The following is a 21,196-nucleotide window of genomic DNA, read 5'->3' on the forward strand; positions in this document are numbered from 1 at the left end:
CCTAGATCTCCATGGTAACTGTTGTCATGGGAAGCCCGACTGGAGGCTATAGAGTCTCCATCGTGGGGCCAGATTTGTCCTGTTTTTCTTACGCCTACAATGGTGGCCTCGGACACCACGACATGTTGCTGCCGGTGCCGTTTCTGTGTCTGCGGTGTAGGGGGGCTGCTGCTGTCAAACGAGTGCTGAGAATTCTGGGAGTTCTGTGAAGGCGAGCGACTCTTCTCTCGGAGTGGGCGGCGGTACGCTGTCGTAGGGCTGGGCGACACATGACTGGACTGTCCCGAGGAGAAGTCTTCCTCACTAGACGTCAGGTTCTCGTTGGAGCTGCAGTCTGGCGTGTAGCCGCCTCCTCCGCCTCCCACGTCCTCAAAACTTCCGGGCGAGTAAGACCTCCTGGGCCAGGTGAGAAGATGGTCATCGCTTCCTCCATGGTCCCTCATAGTGACCCTACCGTCACCACCATCTCCTGACATCATCCCTCCGACGTAAACACTAGTATATGGCTGGAAATCTGATGGCTGCCATGGCGGCGGTGGTGGTTTGGCCCCGTTCGGTCTCGCAGTGCTGTAGCGAGGACTGGGTTCGCCGTCTTCATACTCTGCGTCGTATCCGCAGGTGCTTTCAGTAGAGCGCCCCCTATATACAGGCCTGGTGCGTAGATCACCTGCAACTGTAGCAAGGTTGCCCGGAAGTGAATGAAGTGACCTTTTGCGCTCCATCTGCATGGCTTGGTTCCCAAGAGAGCTGATTTTGTCCGAGACCTCACGGTCGTTGACTTTTACTAGGCCCCTGTCATGATGAAACTCAACGTTGGTGTAAAACGGTTTCTCATGGCCTGATTTTCCTTCGCTGGCTGAGTGCGAGTTGGCTCGTTTGATCCTCTCAAAGTTTGAACGTAATGCAGCCACCCCAAGCCCCATGCCTGGCTTGTCTTTCGAGGATGGATCCAAGGGCAGCTCCTTGTCAGGGGGTGGATGGGGCCTGCGAGGGGAGACTCCGCCCCTCTGTGTGGACGGTGAGAGCCCATCGGTCTCACTAACTGGCCCTGCTTGGTGTGCCTCAAATGACGATTGAAGCTCCAATCCATCGCCATGGGAGGCTGACTTTCTGGCAGGGGGTGGTCGTGGTTTCACTCTGGTCTCCCCCACAGGCTGAAACCTGCTGCGCTCTGACTGTCCGTGCTCCTGTGCATGGAGATGCTGGGAATCGGCCCCAACAGCTTGTGGGTCCCCTTCTGTCATGTGAGGTGGCTTCCTGAAACCCCATCTCTGTCGGTCATAGCTCTTTCTCTCCTTGGCCAGAAGCGTCTGAAGGTAGATCATCCGGAAGCGCTCTTTGTTCACCTCCATTTCCAAACGTCTTATGGATGCTTTGCACTTCTCTAGTTCCAGTTCAATTCCCCCAACAGATCTTAGCTCCATCTTCGGAGGCTCAGACTCTGGAAACTGTGCTTTCCAGGCTTCAATGAAACCCACAGGCTCCACCATTGTTTTCTCAGGTTGAAAATATCAAATTGGTCAGAAACACACGGTCAAGTAGCTCCAACTAAGTGGAATTTAGCCGAAGAAAAGCAAATCTGATGAAAGTATGAAAAGTCGGCAGTGCCCGTTCATAATAAACGATATTTCTTTAATAACACTTAATACAAATGTTTACAAAACACATCGTTCATGATTTCCCTGGAATTGTCACTTGAAGTCTCAATCTTTCTGTACCAAAATTGTCGTCGTTGTCGAGTTGTTCAACGACAGAAGAACGACCGTTATTGAGCATATCGCGCGGAAACAATAAAGGCACGCGCATTCTCATCTCGCGCACCATTCCGACGAGACCACTTGCAGAATATCACGCGCACAAATCTCGGTCCCCAGCACAATGACAGCATCTGTTCTCCAGAGCGCACGGAATAAACAAAATACTCCTTTAAAAGCTTTTCAAATTAAGCTGGTCGCCATAAACAAATTATAAGGTCCGGTCGTGTATGTGGCGATGTATTCCAGTTGTCCTGCGTTGATGATGTGATATCTCTTTTATCACCATTATGCCCAAAACCCTTTGTGCTTACGTCTGTGTAGATTGAAGGTTTAAAAAAATCACTCTCCTCGATTGTTCTTTTAGTTCCCGTTGATGCAATTCTCTGAAGACGCTCACGATTATCCCATTTTGTCGCGGATAATTAGACTGTGCATATTTGGTGAGTCTGCTGTACGTAATGCCTCCGTGTGAACGAGACACCGCTGCTGCTGCTGCTGCAGGAAGGGGCGGGACTACGGCATATGATTGACAGCTCTCCCAGCATGGGTTCGATTTAAAGAGACAGGCTGCTTCACCGCATAGGTCAGGGAGATTGTAGTATGTGTGTGGCGTGGTTTAATATCAGACTTTTTACATGAGTAAGGAGGAATGCAGTTTGAATCTGAAAATCGGATAAAAAGAGTCGCGTTTACATACACGTACAGCCTTTTTAACTATGAGAGAAGGAAAACGTACAATAGGCTACTGTATTGCAAATATTATTTGCTTTGACATGCTGTCACTTTTTGTAATGTCCCTATTGCACTAAATAGAATTCATTTTTTATTTAATTAAAAAAAAAAAAAAATTACGTATAGATCGATAAAAAAAAATAGATAGAGATTTCACGAGCTGTGGTTTAAGCAGCACATAATTCAACAATATGTCATTTGCAAAAATAAAACCTTTCTCTTCTTTTTTGAAATATTGCTATTGTCAAGTCAAGACACCCTTTTTATATAGCGCTTTGTACAATAGGCCAACAGATTGTTTCAAAACAGCTTTACAGGGATAACAGGAAAATTATGCATTTCGGCTGTTGTTCAGCTGAAGTCAGTTCAGTGCTATTGTCAATTAAACAGATTTTGGTCACTGGTTACATAAAAGATGCAGCTGTGTTTACATGAGAAATAAGATGATGTCATTGTAATTGGACCATATTCTAGCGCCACATTTTGTCTCTGACGCCTTCAAGTGTTCAATCTTAGACATTACAGCCGTGAGGGACTGCTAGGACATCTCTATACTCAAAATCGCCTTCTTTCAACAAACACATAGTTATTATTTATATATTTTAAGGCAACACATATGAATGAATGGCTTATTTGTTTATTTTAGGGCCAAGAACAAGTGGCACATACTGGCCACATTGGAATCTGTTTTTTTCTGCTGGCCAATGGCACTGATTCAGGTAATTTGCATAATAGACTGAGTAATAAAAGAAAATCCTACTCCATCATTTAATATATATTTTTTACATTTATTCAATGGCTTTTCCTAACAGATACACATGGAGAAACACAAAGCATGAACATCAGCATTGGTCAAATTAACTGCAGTTTATTTGTAAAATGATGTTTAATCATATCATACATTTAGCAGCGATGTACACAGCAAGTTGCTATATAAATATAGATCAAATGATTTGGCTAATTACAACTGAAGGCATGCATTATACTATATAATACATGTATATAAAACTATGACAATTTACACAGAAAAAAATGCAGCAAACTCTCCTTGCATCAGCAATAGGCAATGGTAGACATTGTCATGCATGGTAGAAGACTGATGATGCTGCTGCTTGCTTCCATACACACTTCTTATTCTCATCTCTCTGAGATTTATCTCATTTATTCATTATTATTGAGTTTTATTATTGAGTCCACTCTTACATGTCATGATCTGCAGCGCAATGGTGGCTATTTTCTCTGAACTGCACATTCAACATGCAGGTTCTGATATTCAGCAAAATGAAGCCACTCAAAAAAGACATGCACAACACAGAAGCCTGAGGTTTCCCAACACAAGCAGAGGCAGATTCTACTTAGCATTAATTTTTTTTTTTTTTTATGTTTTAGAATGAAATGGAAATGCTAAAGTGCACTAAATTAATATTTAGCATATAACCAAGTTTAAGGTGTAAATAATTATCAGTATGATTACTTGATACAAAAGGCAACATTTACAAAAAAAAAAAAAAAAAAAAAAATGGCAATAGTGTTTTGATTTGACTCTTATTTATGCCAACATCCAAGTTCAGTTCCTGAGCAAGTCAGACCACAGTGTACGGACCATTCTAATAAAAACTAATGGTGAAGTCTATTCATTTCATTCAGAGACAAGACTGAAATGATATGGGGTAAAGGAAACAATCATGCTTACATGTAATTTGACCATCAAGTCTTTACAATATATTATATATTTCTTAAAAACATCATATATTGCAGTGGAATGTACTCAAGCTGATATGGCCATGTGTTAAGTGCAGCTATAAACAGCCGCAGTAGTCGTAGTAGGAATTTAGCAGTTACATAGCAGGGTTGGTCCATTGTCAGAAAACTTGAGGCTTCGGATTGTTGTAACGTGTGGTGAAAAGAATGGAGGAATGTGTAGTGGCAACGTCAGTGACACTTTCTTAAAGAGTCAGTTCATCCAAAAATGAAAATTACCCCATAATTTACTCACCCTCAAGCCATCCTATGGGTATATGACTTTCTTCTTTCCGCCAAACACAATCAGAGTTATATTAAAAAATTATTTTAATTTTTGGGTGAACAAAACTTTTAAATGAAAGACCACTGAATGCTAATAAAGGCCCGTTCACATCAAGAACGATAATGAAAATATAGTTCTAAAAATAAAAGAATAGCAGAGTCCACACCACAACTATAACGGCACCGAAAAACGATATATAGTTGGAATCACTTTCAGAACGATAAAATCATTGACAACCAATCAGAATCAGTCCTGGTTTACAGAGCTCGAGCATTTTAAGTGGTAGACAACAAAGCTGCAGCTCGCTTGAATAAACAGAAGGATATCATCCGCTGGTGTGGACTCTACAATTATCGTTATAGTTATCATTCTTAGTGTGAACGGGCCTTAAGGGAATGTTCATGGTTGTTTATTAAAATACTGACACCAGAATACCACACCAAGGGCATAGTCAGGGACATGCATCCATTTCAGCAAGCAATTAGTGTGATGCAATGGACAACTAAATGACAGAAAGCTCCGCTAAATGAAAACGGAAAAAACTTAAATAATACTTTGTACCGTTCAGGTATATGTGTACAAATATACAGGCCGTCTTACCAGACTGGCTGGTGAGGGCCGAACAAGAGGCTGCTTCACAAGGAAACCCCTCTCAGCTGTCAATCTTGTGCTCAGCTATGTAACTAAATCTCTGTACATTAATTTCATTTATTCAAGTATAATTGCTCTTAAAACTTGCCGTGCTGCATTGCAGGAAGGAACAGACCAGCTAGTAAAATGAAGACACGCATTTTAATTCAAATGGTTCATGAGTGCATTTTCTTAAAAGTAGAGAAGAAAAAAAGGTAGCATGAAACATTTTGGTTTTGCATTGTAAAAATCATGTTTTGAATGCAACACCTAAACCTTTGCTTGTTTAATTTTCTACTTGTTTATCTCGGACCCAACTAAACGGTAACATTTACATCTTTTGTCCAACCCACCCCACCCCACAACAAAAGAAAACCTCTAAATTAAGTTAATGCAAGTTCGTTCAATTATAAAATACAGTGAAAAACACACACACAAAAAAAGAACTTAAAACAGATTGGTTGGGGCCAAAAGAATCAAACAGAGTCACGCCTCATGCAGTAATGTGTACAGGCGGTGTAAAGCTAAGTGTGTGTTGTGTGTGTGTGTGTGTGTGTGGGGCGGGAGGGAAGCAACCAGAGAGAGTCTAATCGGACAGTCCTGAGGTAGCTGTACTCTGCCTAGTGCAGAAAAACTGGCTTTACTAATCAAACGTGTCAGGTAATAGCGGAAACAAAATGTATCACCATAAAAATGCAAGTTATTACACACAGGGAAAGACATACAGGTACAAATCATAAATGAAAAAAACCACACAAAATGCATGCGAAATACAGAACATGCAGCTTTCATCTGAGGATTTGACCATGAAGCATTCAAACGTTCAGACCCATACTCTCTTTCCCATGCTGCTTTGCAACACCATGCTTGTCCATTGGCTCTGAGCGATGTTCACGCCGAAGACACAAAGGTAAACATTAGTAAACAGTTCTTCTGTCTTGTTCTCTTTCTTTCTCTTTTCTACCCAACCTGCTCTACTCTGTTAGCAAAATGAACAAATAATAACAAATGAACCATTGCATAAAATAGTGTTAAATGTCTGTACACAAGCACTTTTCTCAATTCAGCAATTTGAACACATGATATGGGGGAAAACAAAGTGGATATTACCATTATTGTTACTGGTTTGAAATAGACGAGACAAATGATTAATTTAAAACGCAATAACAAAAGAAACCAACAAGAAGTCCAAAAAGAATATTAATGGTCACTAATACTTGAAGACTTCAGGTCTGTATGGTCTCCTCAATCACCAACGGACAGTTTAAAAAAAAAGAAGAAAAAAAAAGTTATATTTCTATTTTAAGGTTATTTTTGTGTTAATCCTGTCCTTCTCGTACACATTCGCTGTTTGCGGAGGCACACTTTAAACGCACAACCACACATACAGACACACGTACACACCATCTACACACATCAATGCTCATTTCAGTCAAGACCAGAACATTTCGGCCAAGTTAGTGTCAATGCTGTAGAGCCACAGCACCAGAGGGAGTGAGAGAGCCACGAAGGGCCAGGAAATGCCCTCTGTGCAGGTGCTGAGTGAGCAAGCCATGCCCTTGGGTTTGTCCAGGTCTTTGGGCTTGTCCAGGTAGTTTCTGGCTGCAAACTTGAGCAATTCATCCAGCAAGATGACGGGCAAGGAAATCTTCAATACCATAAGCCACTGGGTCACGTTCAGTGGAGTGATCTGGAAGATTATCTGTAGAGAAAGCCCAGGGTAGAGTCACTACACAAACATTAGGGATGTGCCCAAAGCCCAATTTTGAATTTGGAAAAGCATGGAAGATGAATAACGCATTCTACGGAGCATTCTAAAGGGCTTGCTGTGGTAGTCGGTTACATTACAGTACATCAGATTTCACTTAATATGAGATGATAGCAATTAGAGATGACTGACAGGATGATGGCAGAGGATTTGGTGCGCAACTGATCCTGAGTATCATTGACAAACTTCTTATCTTGTAAAATTAGTGGTCAGTACAGCTGCTTCCTATACAGAGTACGCTTGATCACAAATTTGAAAGCAAAGGTAAAAAGCGATACCACGCATATTGATAGAGGCTCTTTGATGCCCGTGAATTGCATACAATAATTACTAAACTATATACTGTAATAGCGAGAGAACACAAAAGCATTGACATTTTTTTGCTTATGATATCAAACTATTTTAAGATAGAAATACATGCATAATCGCTGAAATTAAATGTATATTTATTTTACATATGTACTAAATTGGAAATTAATGTGAATATATGAAAAAAAATTGTTTAACTTGATAAATTATAAAGATTTATCCTTTAGATTGCTTGATTCTGAAATCCTATTATAGTATTTTTCACAAATAAAGAAATGTTAAAAATATGAATACAAATAAAGTAAACCGTAACCAACCATAGAATAAATAATAATAAAAAAAAGTTAATTGCAACTTTCTCTCCCCCACATAATTGTTTATATCTCACAATTCTGACTTTTTTTCCAGAATTGTGTTATAAAGTCAGAATTGTAAGAGAAAGTCACAATTGCGTAATTGTATTGCATAATGTTTTTAATTGTAATTTAATTGTATAAGAGTTTATACAGTTAAAAATATTTATAAAAAAAAAACATTAGATTCTACAAAGACTGCAAAAAAACTAACAACAAAAAAACAAAAGAACCAATATACTGAAACTGATGATCTTTATTGATGAAAATTGATCTTACCGGCAGGGGCTCCACATAAAGGATAAAGAAGTGGAGGGACATGGAGAGGCAGATGGCTCCTAGCAGCCACACATTATCCCAGGGGGGCATGCGAAGCAGAGACTGGTTCTCTGAAACACTGCGACAGGACATCAAGAAGATAACATTGTGAAATTGATTGACTGGTTGCATCTTTATATAATCCACCAGTTATACTGTTAAAACCTGTCAAGATGTTCCAAACCTGTATGAATTTCTTTCTTCTGCTGAACACAAAAGATGATATTTTGAAGAATATGGGTAACCAGTTACCCATCAACTTCTTTTGTGTTCAGTAGAAGAAAGAAATTCATACATGTTTGGAACAACTTGACGGTGAGTAAATGATGACAGAATTTTCATTTTTGGGTGAACTATCCCTTTAAGCTCCATTTTAGCTGATATGATTGTAATTGGACACAGCCAAATACAAGGATAAATAGTGTATAAAAAGATTTGTGATTCCTCAATGTCAAACTCTATTCAGTACTCATTGAAAATGCATGTAACTACACTATCTGTAGAGTACAATTGTAAACTGTAAAGATCACTTCAGCATAGTTTTATTTAATGCCATGTCAGCATCTATGGCTATCTATCTTCATGACAAAAACTGAATTACAAAAATATAGTACCAAAATAAAAACCATGTAAAAAAACCAAAAAAACATCAATTAATATTATACAAGATTAACATTAACACATGATACAATTTCTAAAAACTTTTCAGGTAAAATCTTACTAAACAAGTCCTTAGATGAGCTTACTTCATAAAAATGTTTTCTATTTGCATGAAAAGTGGAACAGTCCAATAAAATATCAGTAAGATAACATTGTTTTAAGAAAATGACTTCCAGGTGTATACAGCATTGTCTCGTCTTACTGCTTGTGATTGGATGAATCTTAATAGCAGATGTAAATAATTGTGACATTTTCAGGGACAAGATGTGCCTTTATTGTAGCGAACTTCCGACACTGACCTGTTGAGGGCGTTGCACATCTCAATGGTCACTAGTACGGAGAGAGCCATGGTCATTGGATAGGGAGACTCAAACACATCACACTTCAGGCCCTCAAACTCAGGGTTGTCCGGTGCACACTGAAGGAAGTGGCTCTGCAGAGATGAAAACGATAGAACCGAATTAAGACACTGGAATGCATGTGATTGAGAAAGAGTGTATTCAAATGTACGGGGAGTTTCTAACCAGTTGATAGAGGGTGACTCTAGGCCCATCTTCAGCAGCAATGAACCACCATGCAGCAGCACCTACAGTACCAGCACCTACATAACCTTTAGGGTGACATGGAGAACATAACATGTCAAATCTTTCTTTACCCACAAAAACATAAAAATGATATAGCAAATAAAGCCAGTGGTGCACTCACAGCCAATTATCAGGTATCTAAAGAAGAGCCAGCCAGAGATAAGTGGCTCTCTGGCATTGCGAGGGGGTTTGCTCATGATGTCCAGGTCGGGTGGGTTGAAGCCCAGAGCGGTCGCAGGCAGACCGTCCGTCACCAGATTCACCCACAGCAGCTGAACTGGAATCAGAGCTTCGGGGAAGCCCAGAGCTGCCGTTAAGAAAATACTGCCAGAGAGAATACACATAGTGAGTTAAGCGATTAGATAACAACTGGAAGAATGTCAAAAGGACTTTGGCAGTGATCTGAGTTTGCTCAAGGCATACATTTCACAGTGTTGTCATTTATATTGTACCGTTTTTAGGATGGAGACTAAATTGTGCCAAAACAAGATTGAAAAGAAACTGACTTGCTCCGTTTTGGCACACAGGATGAATAGTAAACCTTGATTAAACTATTTAAAAAAAGAATAAAATACAAATACAATATAATAGAATATATAATTTATTCTAAAACAGATAGTTCAGGTCCTTGATTCTGATTGGTTGAGCCGCGTTCGAAGCCGTTGTAAATTACTCAAACATACACCTGTGACCGCATTACTGTGCAACTGCAGTTTATAATTCTTTGTTGCTGCATGTGTTGCAAGTCTTGAAGCCGTGTTTTACAGTGAATTTAGAACAGCTAAGTGGGTTTTAAGCACTCCGCAGACAATGTCCCTTAGCTGTTCTAAATTCACTGTAAATCACGGCTTTGCAGGGCTTATTGCTATAATAACCATTCTGGTATCCAACACCCATTGATTGATAAAAAAAACATTATCATTTTCTCTTACTGAAAACCCTGTTTCACTTAGAAATAGACTGATACTCAAAAGTATGATTTATAGTATTAAATCAAATCGTTTTACATCAAGAACTATAACTAAAGATGACTAACTTTAACGCCCTGCAGTTTTGTTATCCGCTGCTGTCAATGTTTTTGTTCATCAGCTGAAAATAATTGTGAAATTGCTTCAAACGATATCGTTCCTCTGTGTCGTTATCGTTATAGTTGTGGTGAGGACTTATTCTTTTATATTTAGAACTATTTTTAGAACTATATCTTCATCGTTATAGTTATCCTCCTCTATGTGAACGGGCCTTTATTCGGAAAGGGCGCATTAAATTGTTACAAAAAAAAAAGTCCATCACTTTTGATCAGTGTAAAAGTCTTTACTATTTCAAGTAATGGCTGCTGAAAATTCAGCTTTACCATCACACGATTAAATTACATTTGAAAAATGTATGCAAATAAAAATAAATAAAAACTGTCATTTTAAATTGTAATAGTGTTTCATAACATTACTGTTTTTACTGCATTTTGATCAAACAAATGCAGCCTTGGTGAGCATAAGTGACTTCTTTCAAAAACATTTGTAAAAACTCTTACCAAGCCCAAAATATTTAATGGTACATAAGATTTCACAAGTTAAATAGATTGCAATAGTAATTTTATGTTGACTCAAAATGGTTGGTGGACGGGCCAGTAAAAAGAAAGAATGAATTCCTAAAAAATGTTAGCAAAAGGTTAGGATCCTTACCAGACCACCTCGCCGACATTTGAGGAGATGAGGTAGCGGATGAATTGTTTCATGTTATTGTAAATGGCTCGACCCTCTTCCACAGCGGCCACGATGGTAGAAAAGTTATCATCAGCAAGGACCATCTCAGAAGCGGTCTTCGCCACTGCTGTGCCTGACCCCATAGCAATGCCAATTTCAGCCTTTTTCAGAGCAGGTGCATCATTCACACCATCTCCAGTCTGCAGGAATGAACACAGCATGTCAAATCAGTCGAGGGAGAAAGATTTTGTCAATATAAACCTAAAAGAAATCCTTCCTCCATCTTTATAGTCATTTAATAAAGAATTATATTAATACATATACACAACTGTTGAAAAGTTTGAGATCAATGAGTTATTTTTTAAAGAAATACCTTTATTCAGAATGGAAGCATTAAATTGATCAAAACTGACAGTAAAGACACTTATAATGTTAAAAAAAAGGCTTCAATTTCAAATAAACACTGTTCTTTAGCACTTTCTATTAATCCAAAAATCCTGAAAACAAAAATATATTAAGCAGCAACTGTTTTCAGCATTGATAAGAAATGTTTCTTAAGCAGCAAATCAGCAAATTAGAATGATTTCTGAAGGATCATGATTTGACACTGAAGACTAGAGTGACTATAGTAAAAATTCGTCTTTGCCATCAAAGGAATAAATGATATTTTAACATCTATAAACCAGTCATTTTAAACTGTAATAATTTCACAATATTACTGTATTTTGACCAAATAAATGCAGCCTTGGTTAGAGACTTCTTTTTAAAAACATTTAAAAATCTTACTGACCCCCAAACTTTAGATTGAAATTGTACATAAAATCATTCAGTTAGTATTTGTTACGATTTCACAGTCTAATTTACCATGGCAGTGATCTCATCGTAGGACTGCAGGAACTCCACAATCTTGGATTTGTGAGATGGCTCGACACGGGCAAAGCAACGGGCAGTGATCACTGCCTCACGCTGGGCGGCAGGGGACAGGTCGTCAAACTCTCGGCCAGTGTAGGCCATGCACGAGACATCGTCATCCTCGCCAAAGATGCCGATGCGCCTGCAGATGGCCACAGCTGTGCCCTTGTTGTCGCCAGTGATCATGATGACGCGAATGCCAGCTTGACGACAAAGTTTGATGGAAGCTGCCACCTCAGCTCTGGGTGGGTCTAGCATGCCCACGCATCCCACAAAGGTCAGGTCCGTCTAAAGGAGAAACAGCAATTATAATAAATGTCTATTCAAATTCTGTAGTTAATTCAAATATAAATATACATGTATATGTACATACACACACACATACATATACATATACACATATACACATAATTGTGATTGTCGTAACACAAAAAAGCTCTTCTCACCTCATACTCAATGAAGCGGTTTGAGTCCTCCAGTACAAGGCTCTCTTTGCTCAATGGGTTGTCTCGGGTGGCCAGAGCCAGACAGCGCAGTGTGTCACGTCCTGTGCCGTACTCACGGATCACAGACAGGATCTTCTCTTTAATCCCTGCTGTCAGGGGGACTTTATTCCCACCCACACGGATGTGCGTGCATCTGTCAATCACTCCCTCTGGAGCACCCTGCACCCAGAAATAATGAGTTTAAGGAAGCTGCAGGTACATTGTTGTACCACAACACATTTCAAACGTTAAGTAATCCTGTTTGGAACAGGTAAATTAAATACTGAAGTGCTAAAGTCTCCATGGAAAACGTGGCGTTACCTTAACAAACATCTTGCCAATGGATGAGCGAGGTTTGTTGGGAGTACAGTACACTGACATGGACTTTCTGTCTCGGGAGAACTCCAGAGTGAACTCCTTCTTCATCAGCTGCTTGATGACCTGAGACAAAGAAAGAAAGATTACAAGAAATTACTCAGATGAAATCTGCCATTACATCAAACACAGAAAGTAAATTTGGAAATTAATGTGGGCTTCCACAACCACATGACCCACTAGGGTTGCAACCAACTCATAATCTGCGGCTGGAAATGTTTGACATACCGAGTTGCAAGCGTTCGCCAACTCAACCTTGGAAAGGCCTTTTCGTTCTGTGTCGAACACGTTCATTTTCTCCACTAGACATGTTAGAGCGGTCTCTGTGGCTTCTCCCACCTTCTCGTACACACCTTTGGCCTGACACACACAAACTCTTTAGAAACTCTTCAGAACTGTTGTTTGTTAAACACAAGCACTAGGGATCCACTGATATAAATATTCTGGTTAATATTGATAAGCAGACATTTGTTTTCATGTTATATAATACAAATGACCAATGAAAAAATGCAATCCTATTTTGTATTATACTTTATAATATACTGTATAAAATATTTATTATGACTAAAAATATGGGGAAATTTTTTTAAATGATATTTAAGCAAATTCATTCATTAAATGACAGCTGTATGCTAGACAATATAGTTCCACACATTAGTTAGCTGCCTTTTATGGATGAACAGAGGATGCTGCATTTACCAGAAGATGTTAATAACTAACCTCGTTGAAATCTAGAGAGGAGTCGTTACACAGAGCACAGATGCTGGCCAGTTCAACCAGAGCATCATACTGGGAGCATCGCACTGGTTTACCCTCATGAAACCTGGAGTAAAAATAAATGAAAAAAGAGGTTGCTAAACAGAGGTGTCTCAAGCACTTTGAAATATCAGTGTGCACACGGGCAGCAAAACTCACACTTGTCCATCAGGGGCGTATGTGGAGCCAGAAATGGTGAACTCTTTTAGAGAGCAGCTGTTTCCATTTGCCTGATCAACAATGAACATCTGGAACAAAAAAGACATAAAAAAAGAATTCAAACAAAATCTCAACCAGCAGGTGGCAGGCCATCCCACCACAGATAATCCCTGATGTTTGAAAGCACCTCATGAAAAGATCCCTACTCCACCTGACCTGGATATACCAGCACTACAGATGTAAACACTTTACATGACACTCACTTAAGAGTTCAGAGGGCCTTTAAAACCCAGCCAAAACCCCCCAAACATAAGCAACTGAGCATTACGGATATTTTTAGCACAAAAGACAATCAGATCCCCCAATATGTCAAGGAAGAGAAGAGCATAAAAGAGATGAGAGTGAGTGGGATGGTAAAGTGGAACAGCGTTCCTGCTGTAGTGATAAAACCCAGTGGACAACAGTCGAACCACAGAGACAGAAGAGTGTGGGGGAGAGAGAGACCGGCACTAATTTCAAAGGCGCTAGGCACTATGGAGAAAGACATGTTTAGCAGAAAAACTTAAGAGTTAGTTCGTCCAAAAATCGCTCGCCCTCATTTCGTTCCAAACCCGTAAGACTTTCGTTCATTTTAGGAACACAAATGAAGATATTTCTGATGAAATCTGAGAACTTTCTGTCCCTCCATTGACAGCTCTACGCAACAACCACTTTAAGCCCCAGAAAGATAGTAAAGACATGATAGTACAAAATAGAAATCGCGTTCACGCAACAACATCTGTTCTCGTGTCAACAACACGCATGCATTGTGGTGCTCTCTTGAACGTGTTTTGGAGATTAATATTTTTTAAATAAAGTGGTAAATAATGTTTTTTTTTTTGGTGCAAACAAAGCAAACGCTTCATAAAATTGAGATTAAACCACTGGACTGGAGCCACATGGATTACTTTGATGATGTTTTTACTACCTCTCTGGGGCTTGATAGTGGTAGTTGCGTAGGCTGTCAATGGAGGGACAGAACGCGCTAAAATTTCATCCAAAAGATCTTCCGGTTCTTAAAGAGTCTTACGGTTCAGTACGACATTTTTTTGGATGAACTAACCATTTAAACATGAAATATATCTGATATTATCAAAGAAAAAAAAAGTGATGGAAAAACAATATCAAACTTAACGCTTCCTAAAGAAAAAGCTTTTGGTGAATGAAGGGGCAAAACATGCTGATATGATGCTTATGTGTCTTGAGTCTTTACCATTGTGTTGCTATGTGGTTTTCAGTATGTTTCCATGCACTTATTTAGTGAATTGCCATGACCCTAACCCTAAGAAATGTGAAGGCAAAAAAAAAAAAAAATTCATCTTAGCGTCTTAATCTTTCATACTCCAGGTTGACTGAACTTATGCGGCCTTGGAACCTGTATACCTCAAATATTCAAGGTTTGGGTTAATCAACTGTTCAGGGTGCATGTGAGGGTAAGTTAACCTGTTTTCTGAAATACCGCCCGGATTACTAAGTGCACTGTTGGTTACAGTGTTTGCCTCCTTTTTATTCAAGTTTTTAACAATTTCTTTATTTGTGAAAACCCTAAACAGAATCAAGAAGTTGCTACCTAAAGTATAAATCTTTATTTTACGTTTTTATTTTTTCAAGTTATGACTCTCTCCCCCCATTTTAGAAGCACCCTTCCCATATAGTATTATTTTAGACAGTCGAGGCAAACGGGACATTTAGGGTAAAAATTATTTTGGTTTAACCACATCCTGAGCATTCACAGAATAAATCAAGCATAATATTTAAAATAATTTCTATTAAAAAGAAAAGCAAGCCTGGCTGCAACTAAATTTTAACCTTTACACACACAAAACTGATTAAAACCAGAACCGCTTCACATTCGGTTTGCATGCTTGACTGTACAGCCCACAGCAAAGGCGCTGCTGTGGATCACAGGCAGATATCACACACAGACACACACACACACGCGCAAGGTCAGTTATGTAACACTACCGCAAGTAACTGACTACTGCATACTGATCAGCTCTCGCAGTCAAGCTGGAGAAGAGCAGATGAGGAGGGTGACAAAAGATGAGAGGAGATAAGTATACAGTATAAACAATGAGGGGGGAAATAGAGAAATAAACCATGTCAAACAGGAAAACAACATAAAAGGAAATACAGAGGAAACCTGGGGTGGTCTAACACAAGGTCATGAGAAACTAAGATAAAACTAAATAAAATTATTAATCATGGCAATATCAAAGCTGCAGATTAACAGCTTTCCCACGACTTTCGTTTGAGGCCAAGTAACGTACTAGTGCTAAATCAATACCATCATGAATGTCATTTTTATTCATGAGCCAATTGTCTATGCAGTAATATCACTCTCGGTTCTTGGCTGAACCCCAGCCTGCAAATTTCTAAACAATTACAGACTCTTTTGCCAAGGAATAAAATAATGGGCTAAACAGAATTCATTATAGCAGAGGTTGTAAGTTATTTTTGATGAGCCCTGAAGCTGCAAGCCCACTTCAATTGTGTATAATATTCCCAGCATTCTCACCCTGCAAACGGACATCTGGTTGGTGGTAAGTGTGCCGGTCTTATCTGAGCAGATGACGGAGGTGCAGCCCAGGGTCTCCACCGAGGGCAGAGAGCGTACGATGGCGTTCTTCTTGGCCATGCGACGGGTACCCAGAGCCAGGCAGGTGGTGATGACGGCGGGCAGGCCTTCGGGGATGGCGGCCACAGCCAGCGCGACGGCGATCTTGAAGTAGTATACGGCCCCGCGTATCCATGAGCCACCGTGAACGGGATCGTTGAAGTGTCCAATGTTGATGATCCACACGGCGATGCAGATGAGTGAGATGACCTTGGACAGTTGCTGGCCAAACTCATCCAGTTTCTGCTGGAGTGGCGTGCGTTCCTGCTCCGTGGACACCATCTCATCACGGATTTTGCCAATTTCGGTGTTCACACCGGTGGCAATCACAACGCCCACCGCTTTGCCTGCGGCAATGTTGGTACCCTGTAATCATTTAGTTAAAAAAAAAAGGTGAGTTTTAAATAATGATCATATTCAATCATAAACAGTTACAGTGCATAACTGATCCGCTGCTGTACCACAAACACATACTCACTATTTGTATTTCAAATCCAGAAGTTATCAGCAACTTTTATTTTTAAAAAAGTTGTCAGTATTGCGATTCTCTTTGTACACATATACACCCTTTAATAGACGTATTCACGTTTGAACACAATTTAAACAACGTATTCAATGCATTACTTATATATAATTATATATTAAGTTGTTCAAGCAAGTGGTAAAATATTTAACCATGTACTTATATTAAAATCGCATACATTTTAAATTAAAACTTAAAATTGACAAAAACCGCAGACTCACACCCTTTCTTTTGCATAATTTAAATCTTTATACAATAAATATTGCATGTCACAAAGAACTTGTTTTTCCACCTCAACGAATGAGACAAGCGTTGTTCATTATGTCGCCTTATTGAAGTAAATAGTTTTCCTTGATTTACCCCGGTCTTAAAGTAAAAAGATGGCTGTGAAAAACAGTAGTATCTCATTAAATGCATTTATGGTGAGATTACTACATTTTAATTAAATGCATTTATGATGAAATTACTACATTTTCATGTCAATCTGTGTTCATTTTGACCACGAAACATGCGCTGTCACTTTAATTCAGCACGTGCAGCACAGCAAAAATAGACTCGTGTGGAAACGATCTCTGCACTGCTGTATACGCACCGCTCCTGGAACGCATTGACGGACCGCATACGCGTCCAGTGTGAAAGCTCTAACCTGTTAACATGGGTACGGAAAAAAATACGCACTGCAAACGGAGTATGTGTGAAACGGGCGTTAGGATGCATGATATATCAGCACCATATTGGTTATCGAACAATGTTAGCTGCCTTTTAAAATAAATTTAACATCCAAAATTTTTTATTTTTTTGCTGTATTATAGTGTTGTATTGCCTAAATTTAATTATTTTATTTTTTTTAAAACAATACATTTTAATATTGGCTGTTATCAGCCATAACATAACTTATTGGTCTTAACCATAATTTTAAATCCCTAATACAAATCCCTCACATCTGTGCAAAACTGATAATAATAAAATTCCTTCAAAAACATATTAGTGGTTGTTTGCTTAAATATATCTGTTAAAATACTTTTACAGATATGATGCTAATACTCAAATATATATTACGACTTATACTACCATCCAAATGTTAGTGGGTCGGCAAGATTTTTTTAAATAAATTAACACTCAGTACTAAATACTCAATAATATTCAACAAGGACGCATGTTGTTCTTTTGAACTTTCTATTCATTAAAGAATCCTGAAAAAAAAAATTGGTTTTCCACAAATTAAGCAGTTTTCAACATTAATACGCCTCAAGTCAAGAAATAAGTTTCTTGAGCACCAAATCAGCATAATAGAAATGACATGAAAGAATACAAAACCGTTATTTTGATTTGTAATAAAATATTACTGTTTTTATTGTATTTTTGTCTAACCCTAAATATGAGCAAGAGTAATAATAAGGCTTGCATTATCAGGCACCACAAATAATATGCTGACAGCAGTCATTAGAGGTCTGACTTACAGAGAAGAGCATGTTCTTCTTGTCCTGGTTCACAGCACGAGGGTCAGGGACAGGGTCTGTATGCTTAATTACTGACACAGATTCTCCTGCGAAGAGAAAATACACGTGACAGATTGGTGAAAGGTTGGTTAAATCAAAGTTCTAGTACTACTTGACTGCCCTCGAATCCACACAATGAGGATTAGGTTTCCAGTTCATCACGCAGGTGTCCCAATTCAAGTCCTTGATGTGCATTTGCGCAATTGCTTAAACGGTTCATTTCTGGTCAGGATGGCAAAGAATCCCAACAAAAAATAGCCATGGATGGAGCAGCTAAAAGATGTGGAAAAGTCAAACGGGCCGTTACCAATTAAGGCAGTGAAGCAAGACCCACAAGTCCTACAAGAGCACTTCCTTTCTGTCTTTCCCCCTAACTGGACTGCAGAGACTGGGCACAGCTGACCTACCTTTAAAATAAGCAGCACTGAACCTTCTCAGGAAAAAAAGCCTTATTTTTCCACCTCATATCAACTACTGAAGTGACTTTATAAGGTGGCTTACTGCAGCAGTGTTTCCTGCACTGCTGTTCACCCTGCTATGCTAAATCTTAATCTCAACTGCAATAGATACTATATTTAACCGTGGTTTTTTGATGAGATAAAAGGGTACGGTGACATTTTACAAATACAAAAATAAAATAGACAAAACATCTTAGATTGTGATGTTTTTTTCACAATACTGAATTTTGGATATTCAATGTATAGGGGCTTTTTGCACAGGAGGAACCTTTTCATAGTTTCTAGAACTATTGGCGGAATTACTCGCTTTTTGGTGTGTTCACACCGCAGGAACTAGGAACGATTTTAGTTCTAGGAACTCAATTAGCTCCTACTTCAGAGTAGGGTCTAACCCAGCGCAATAGGAACTACCAGTGACGTAATTGTTTGCTGAATGGCCGAACGCACACGCCCACCATTTTTTAAAAAGCCATGTACACACAGATTATAGCCTATATATTTACTCCACAAATTAACTCTACGAACATGGAAAATGGTGAAAGATGGAACTCTTAACCTTTACGCTAAGAAAAAAAATCAAACACGACTTTGGACCAAGCAAAACATGATTATGTACTTCTGCTCAGCTAGAGACATTGGGCATCAACCACACGGCAAATGCTAATACTTTTTCATATACTGTCTACTTTTTGTATAACATCTATTTTTGTACAACATTATATCTAATAATGTAAGACAGGACTGTTAAACAGATCATAAACTAATGGAGAATAGGAGCGCTGTGTGCTCAGGCTCTGGCGTTCTCAGCACCATCTAAATAAAAGTCAGCCACTCCGTCAAAATAAAAGTCGCAACAACAAGCACGGCTTACGTCCCTTCAGAATTCCTACTGTTGGTGCGTATGCAACCAGGAAAAAGGCCCTTAGGGAACTATTAGATCTTGGGGAAACACCCTGGTGGCTAGTTCCTAGAACTACCCGATGCGAAAGCCAAGGTCAAATTTTCTTCCTTTATTTAGATCAAAAAGTAATAAAAAAAAAGGACACAAAGACCAAATACTATTTGGACTCCATTTACTTCCATTCATGTGCACGTGAACCCAGGAGAGCGGAAACGCAAGCACGCATGAAGTAATTTCGTCTATTCTTGTGTAACAAAGTTCGATGAACTGTAGCCAGCAAATTAGCATAAAGATGTTTGACCACAACATCATAGATTAACCTCCTGGCTCAATACAAACTAAGAATAAAAATTTCAAAGTAGAAGATTCTGAATTTATTTTGTTACATGGGATTCATTATTTATAAAAACAGAATCTCCACACTGATACATTATATCCTGTTGCTGATAAAACACTGCAATGTCCAAAGTAATTTTACCTAGTATGACTGTACATTTAAAAAGACAACTTGAGGCAATGCCATTGTTCTCACCTGTTAGAATGGACTGGTCCACCCTCAGGGTCGTTGACTTGATTGAAGTCAAGCGAATGTCAGCAGGAACTTTATCACCCACTGAAAGGAAACAAAAACATGCTGTTAGATAGAGATAATCCAGTGCTCGAAGCAAACCAAAACAACATGTCAACATGTCAAGCCATTCCAAATTTATAAGAACATAATCAAGCAGCAATAAAAGAGCAAGAACAATTCAGGAGAAAGGACTTGGATCCCTATAAGCAAAGCAAGTCAGGCTCTACGGATCCAAAAAAAGATCTACCACTGATTACAACAAAGGTGCATTACACTTTCAAATGATGTTTGTAAGGCAAAGTGCCAATTTAAAACCATGAACCCCCAAGCAAGCACCTTTTGAATCTCAAGTATCATCTCAACGGTTAATGGCTTGGCAATTGACGATAACGGATTGTGCTTTCAAGGAATGAAATGAAGGCCAAAAATACATCACTCATCTAAAAAGAAAACAGTACAAACCATGTTATCATGGGATGGTTGGGTTTACATTTCAACAGTTTTCTCAGAAACCTTTTAAGGTGCACTTGCTAAGTCCTTAAGCTTTACAAAATCAAATATCACAAGAATTACGGCAATGCTTCATCTCATCCAGTCCTTTTTAAGACACGTAGTAGGACCACCTCAAAATCTTCAGATAAAACCTGCACTGAAGTGGTTAATGAACAGCATCAGCAGCTTTGAAACATTTTGGTTCGACATTGACGTAGACAAAAATAGACTCAGCTTCATTCTTTCCACAAACAGAGGGGGGTTTAGTAATTGCTACTAGGAAAAGAGCAAATGTAAATACCGTAATCTTTTCTAAACAAATCTCTTAATGAATAAGGCGTTGGATACTTGAGCATGCTAAAACACTTGACGTTTATTAGTCATTTGAGATGGCGTCTGTTTAAATCTGCCTGATGTGTAAATCAATTTTATGAAAGAGCGGGCATGACGAAGAATCTTTTCACAGGATGTTCTGGGTGGAAAGAACTTCAAATAACCTGAGGATACTGTCTTAGATGCTTTGCCTTTTCTGGACTAAGTTTTTACCAACATGCAACAGCACCGATAGGCCT

At 39.0% G+C, this 21,196-nt stretch overlaps 2 protein-coding genes and 1 long non-coding RNA gene across 3 annotated transcripts in view; all 3 read right to left on the reverse strand.

Annotated features, from left to right (window-relative positions):
• Positions 1-2,251, reverse strand: part of bcr (BCR activator of RhoGEF and GTPase) — a 69,215-nt gene extending 66,964 nt beyond the window's left edge. The window contains exon 1 of the mRNA XM_082141168.1: positions 2-2,251. Coding sequence (XP_081997294.1) covers positions 2-1,490 — 1,489 coding nt within the window. The 5' untranslated portion in view covers positions 1,491-2,251. The remainder of the gene's footprint in view (position 1) is intronic.
• Positions 2,252-5,288: 3,037 nt separating this feature from the next.
• atp2a2b (ATPase sarcoplasmic/endoplasmic reticulum Ca2+ transporting 2b) overlaps positions 5,289-21,196 on the reverse strand; it is a 35,026-nt gene continuing 19,118 nt past the window's right edge. Inside the window, exons 6-20 of the mRNA XM_082141170.1 lie at positions 20,094-20,174; positions 18,164-18,249; positions 16,082-16,546; positions 13,525-13,613; positions 13,330-13,432; positions 12,838-12,969; positions 12,556-12,675; positions 12,196-12,414; positions 11,702-12,037; positions 10,817-11,037; positions 9,259-9,461; positions 9,078-9,163; positions 8,853-8,986; positions 7,855-7,972; positions 5,289-6,847 (exon numbers count right to left, since the gene is read on the reverse strand). Of these exons, the coding sequence (XP_081997296.1) occupies positions 6,578-6,847; positions 7,855-7,972; positions 8,853-8,986; positions 9,078-9,163; positions 9,259-9,461; positions 10,817-11,037; positions 11,702-12,037; positions 12,196-12,414; positions 12,556-12,675; positions 12,838-12,969; positions 13,330-13,432; positions 13,525-13,613; positions 16,082-16,546; positions 18,164-18,249; positions 20,094-20,174 (2,663 nt within the window). The 3' untranslated portion in view covers positions 5,289-6,577. The remainder of the gene's footprint in view (positions 6,848-7,854; positions 7,973-8,852; positions 8,987-9,077; positions 9,164-9,258; positions 9,462-10,816; positions 11,038-11,701; positions 12,038-12,195; positions 12,415-12,555; positions 12,676-12,837; positions 12,970-13,329; positions 13,433-13,524; positions 13,614-16,081; positions 16,547-18,163; positions 18,250-20,093; positions 20,175-21,196) is intronic.
• Positions 14,666-16,075, reverse strand: LOC309477768. Its single transcript, XR_014198695.1, has 2 exons — positions 14,845-16,075; positions 14,666-14,703 (listed from the first exon to the last, which is right to left on the reverse strand). It is a non-coding gene; the product is annotated as an uncharacterized lncRNA (long non-coding RNA).

The sequence above is a fragment of the Leuciscus leuciscus genome, assembly GCF_965113295.1.
Source record: "Leuciscus leuciscus genome assembly, chromosome: 16".
Taxonomy (NCBI): domain Eukaryota; kingdom Metazoa; phylum Chordata; class Actinopteri; order Cypriniformes; family Leuciscidae; genus Leuciscus; species Leuciscus leuciscus.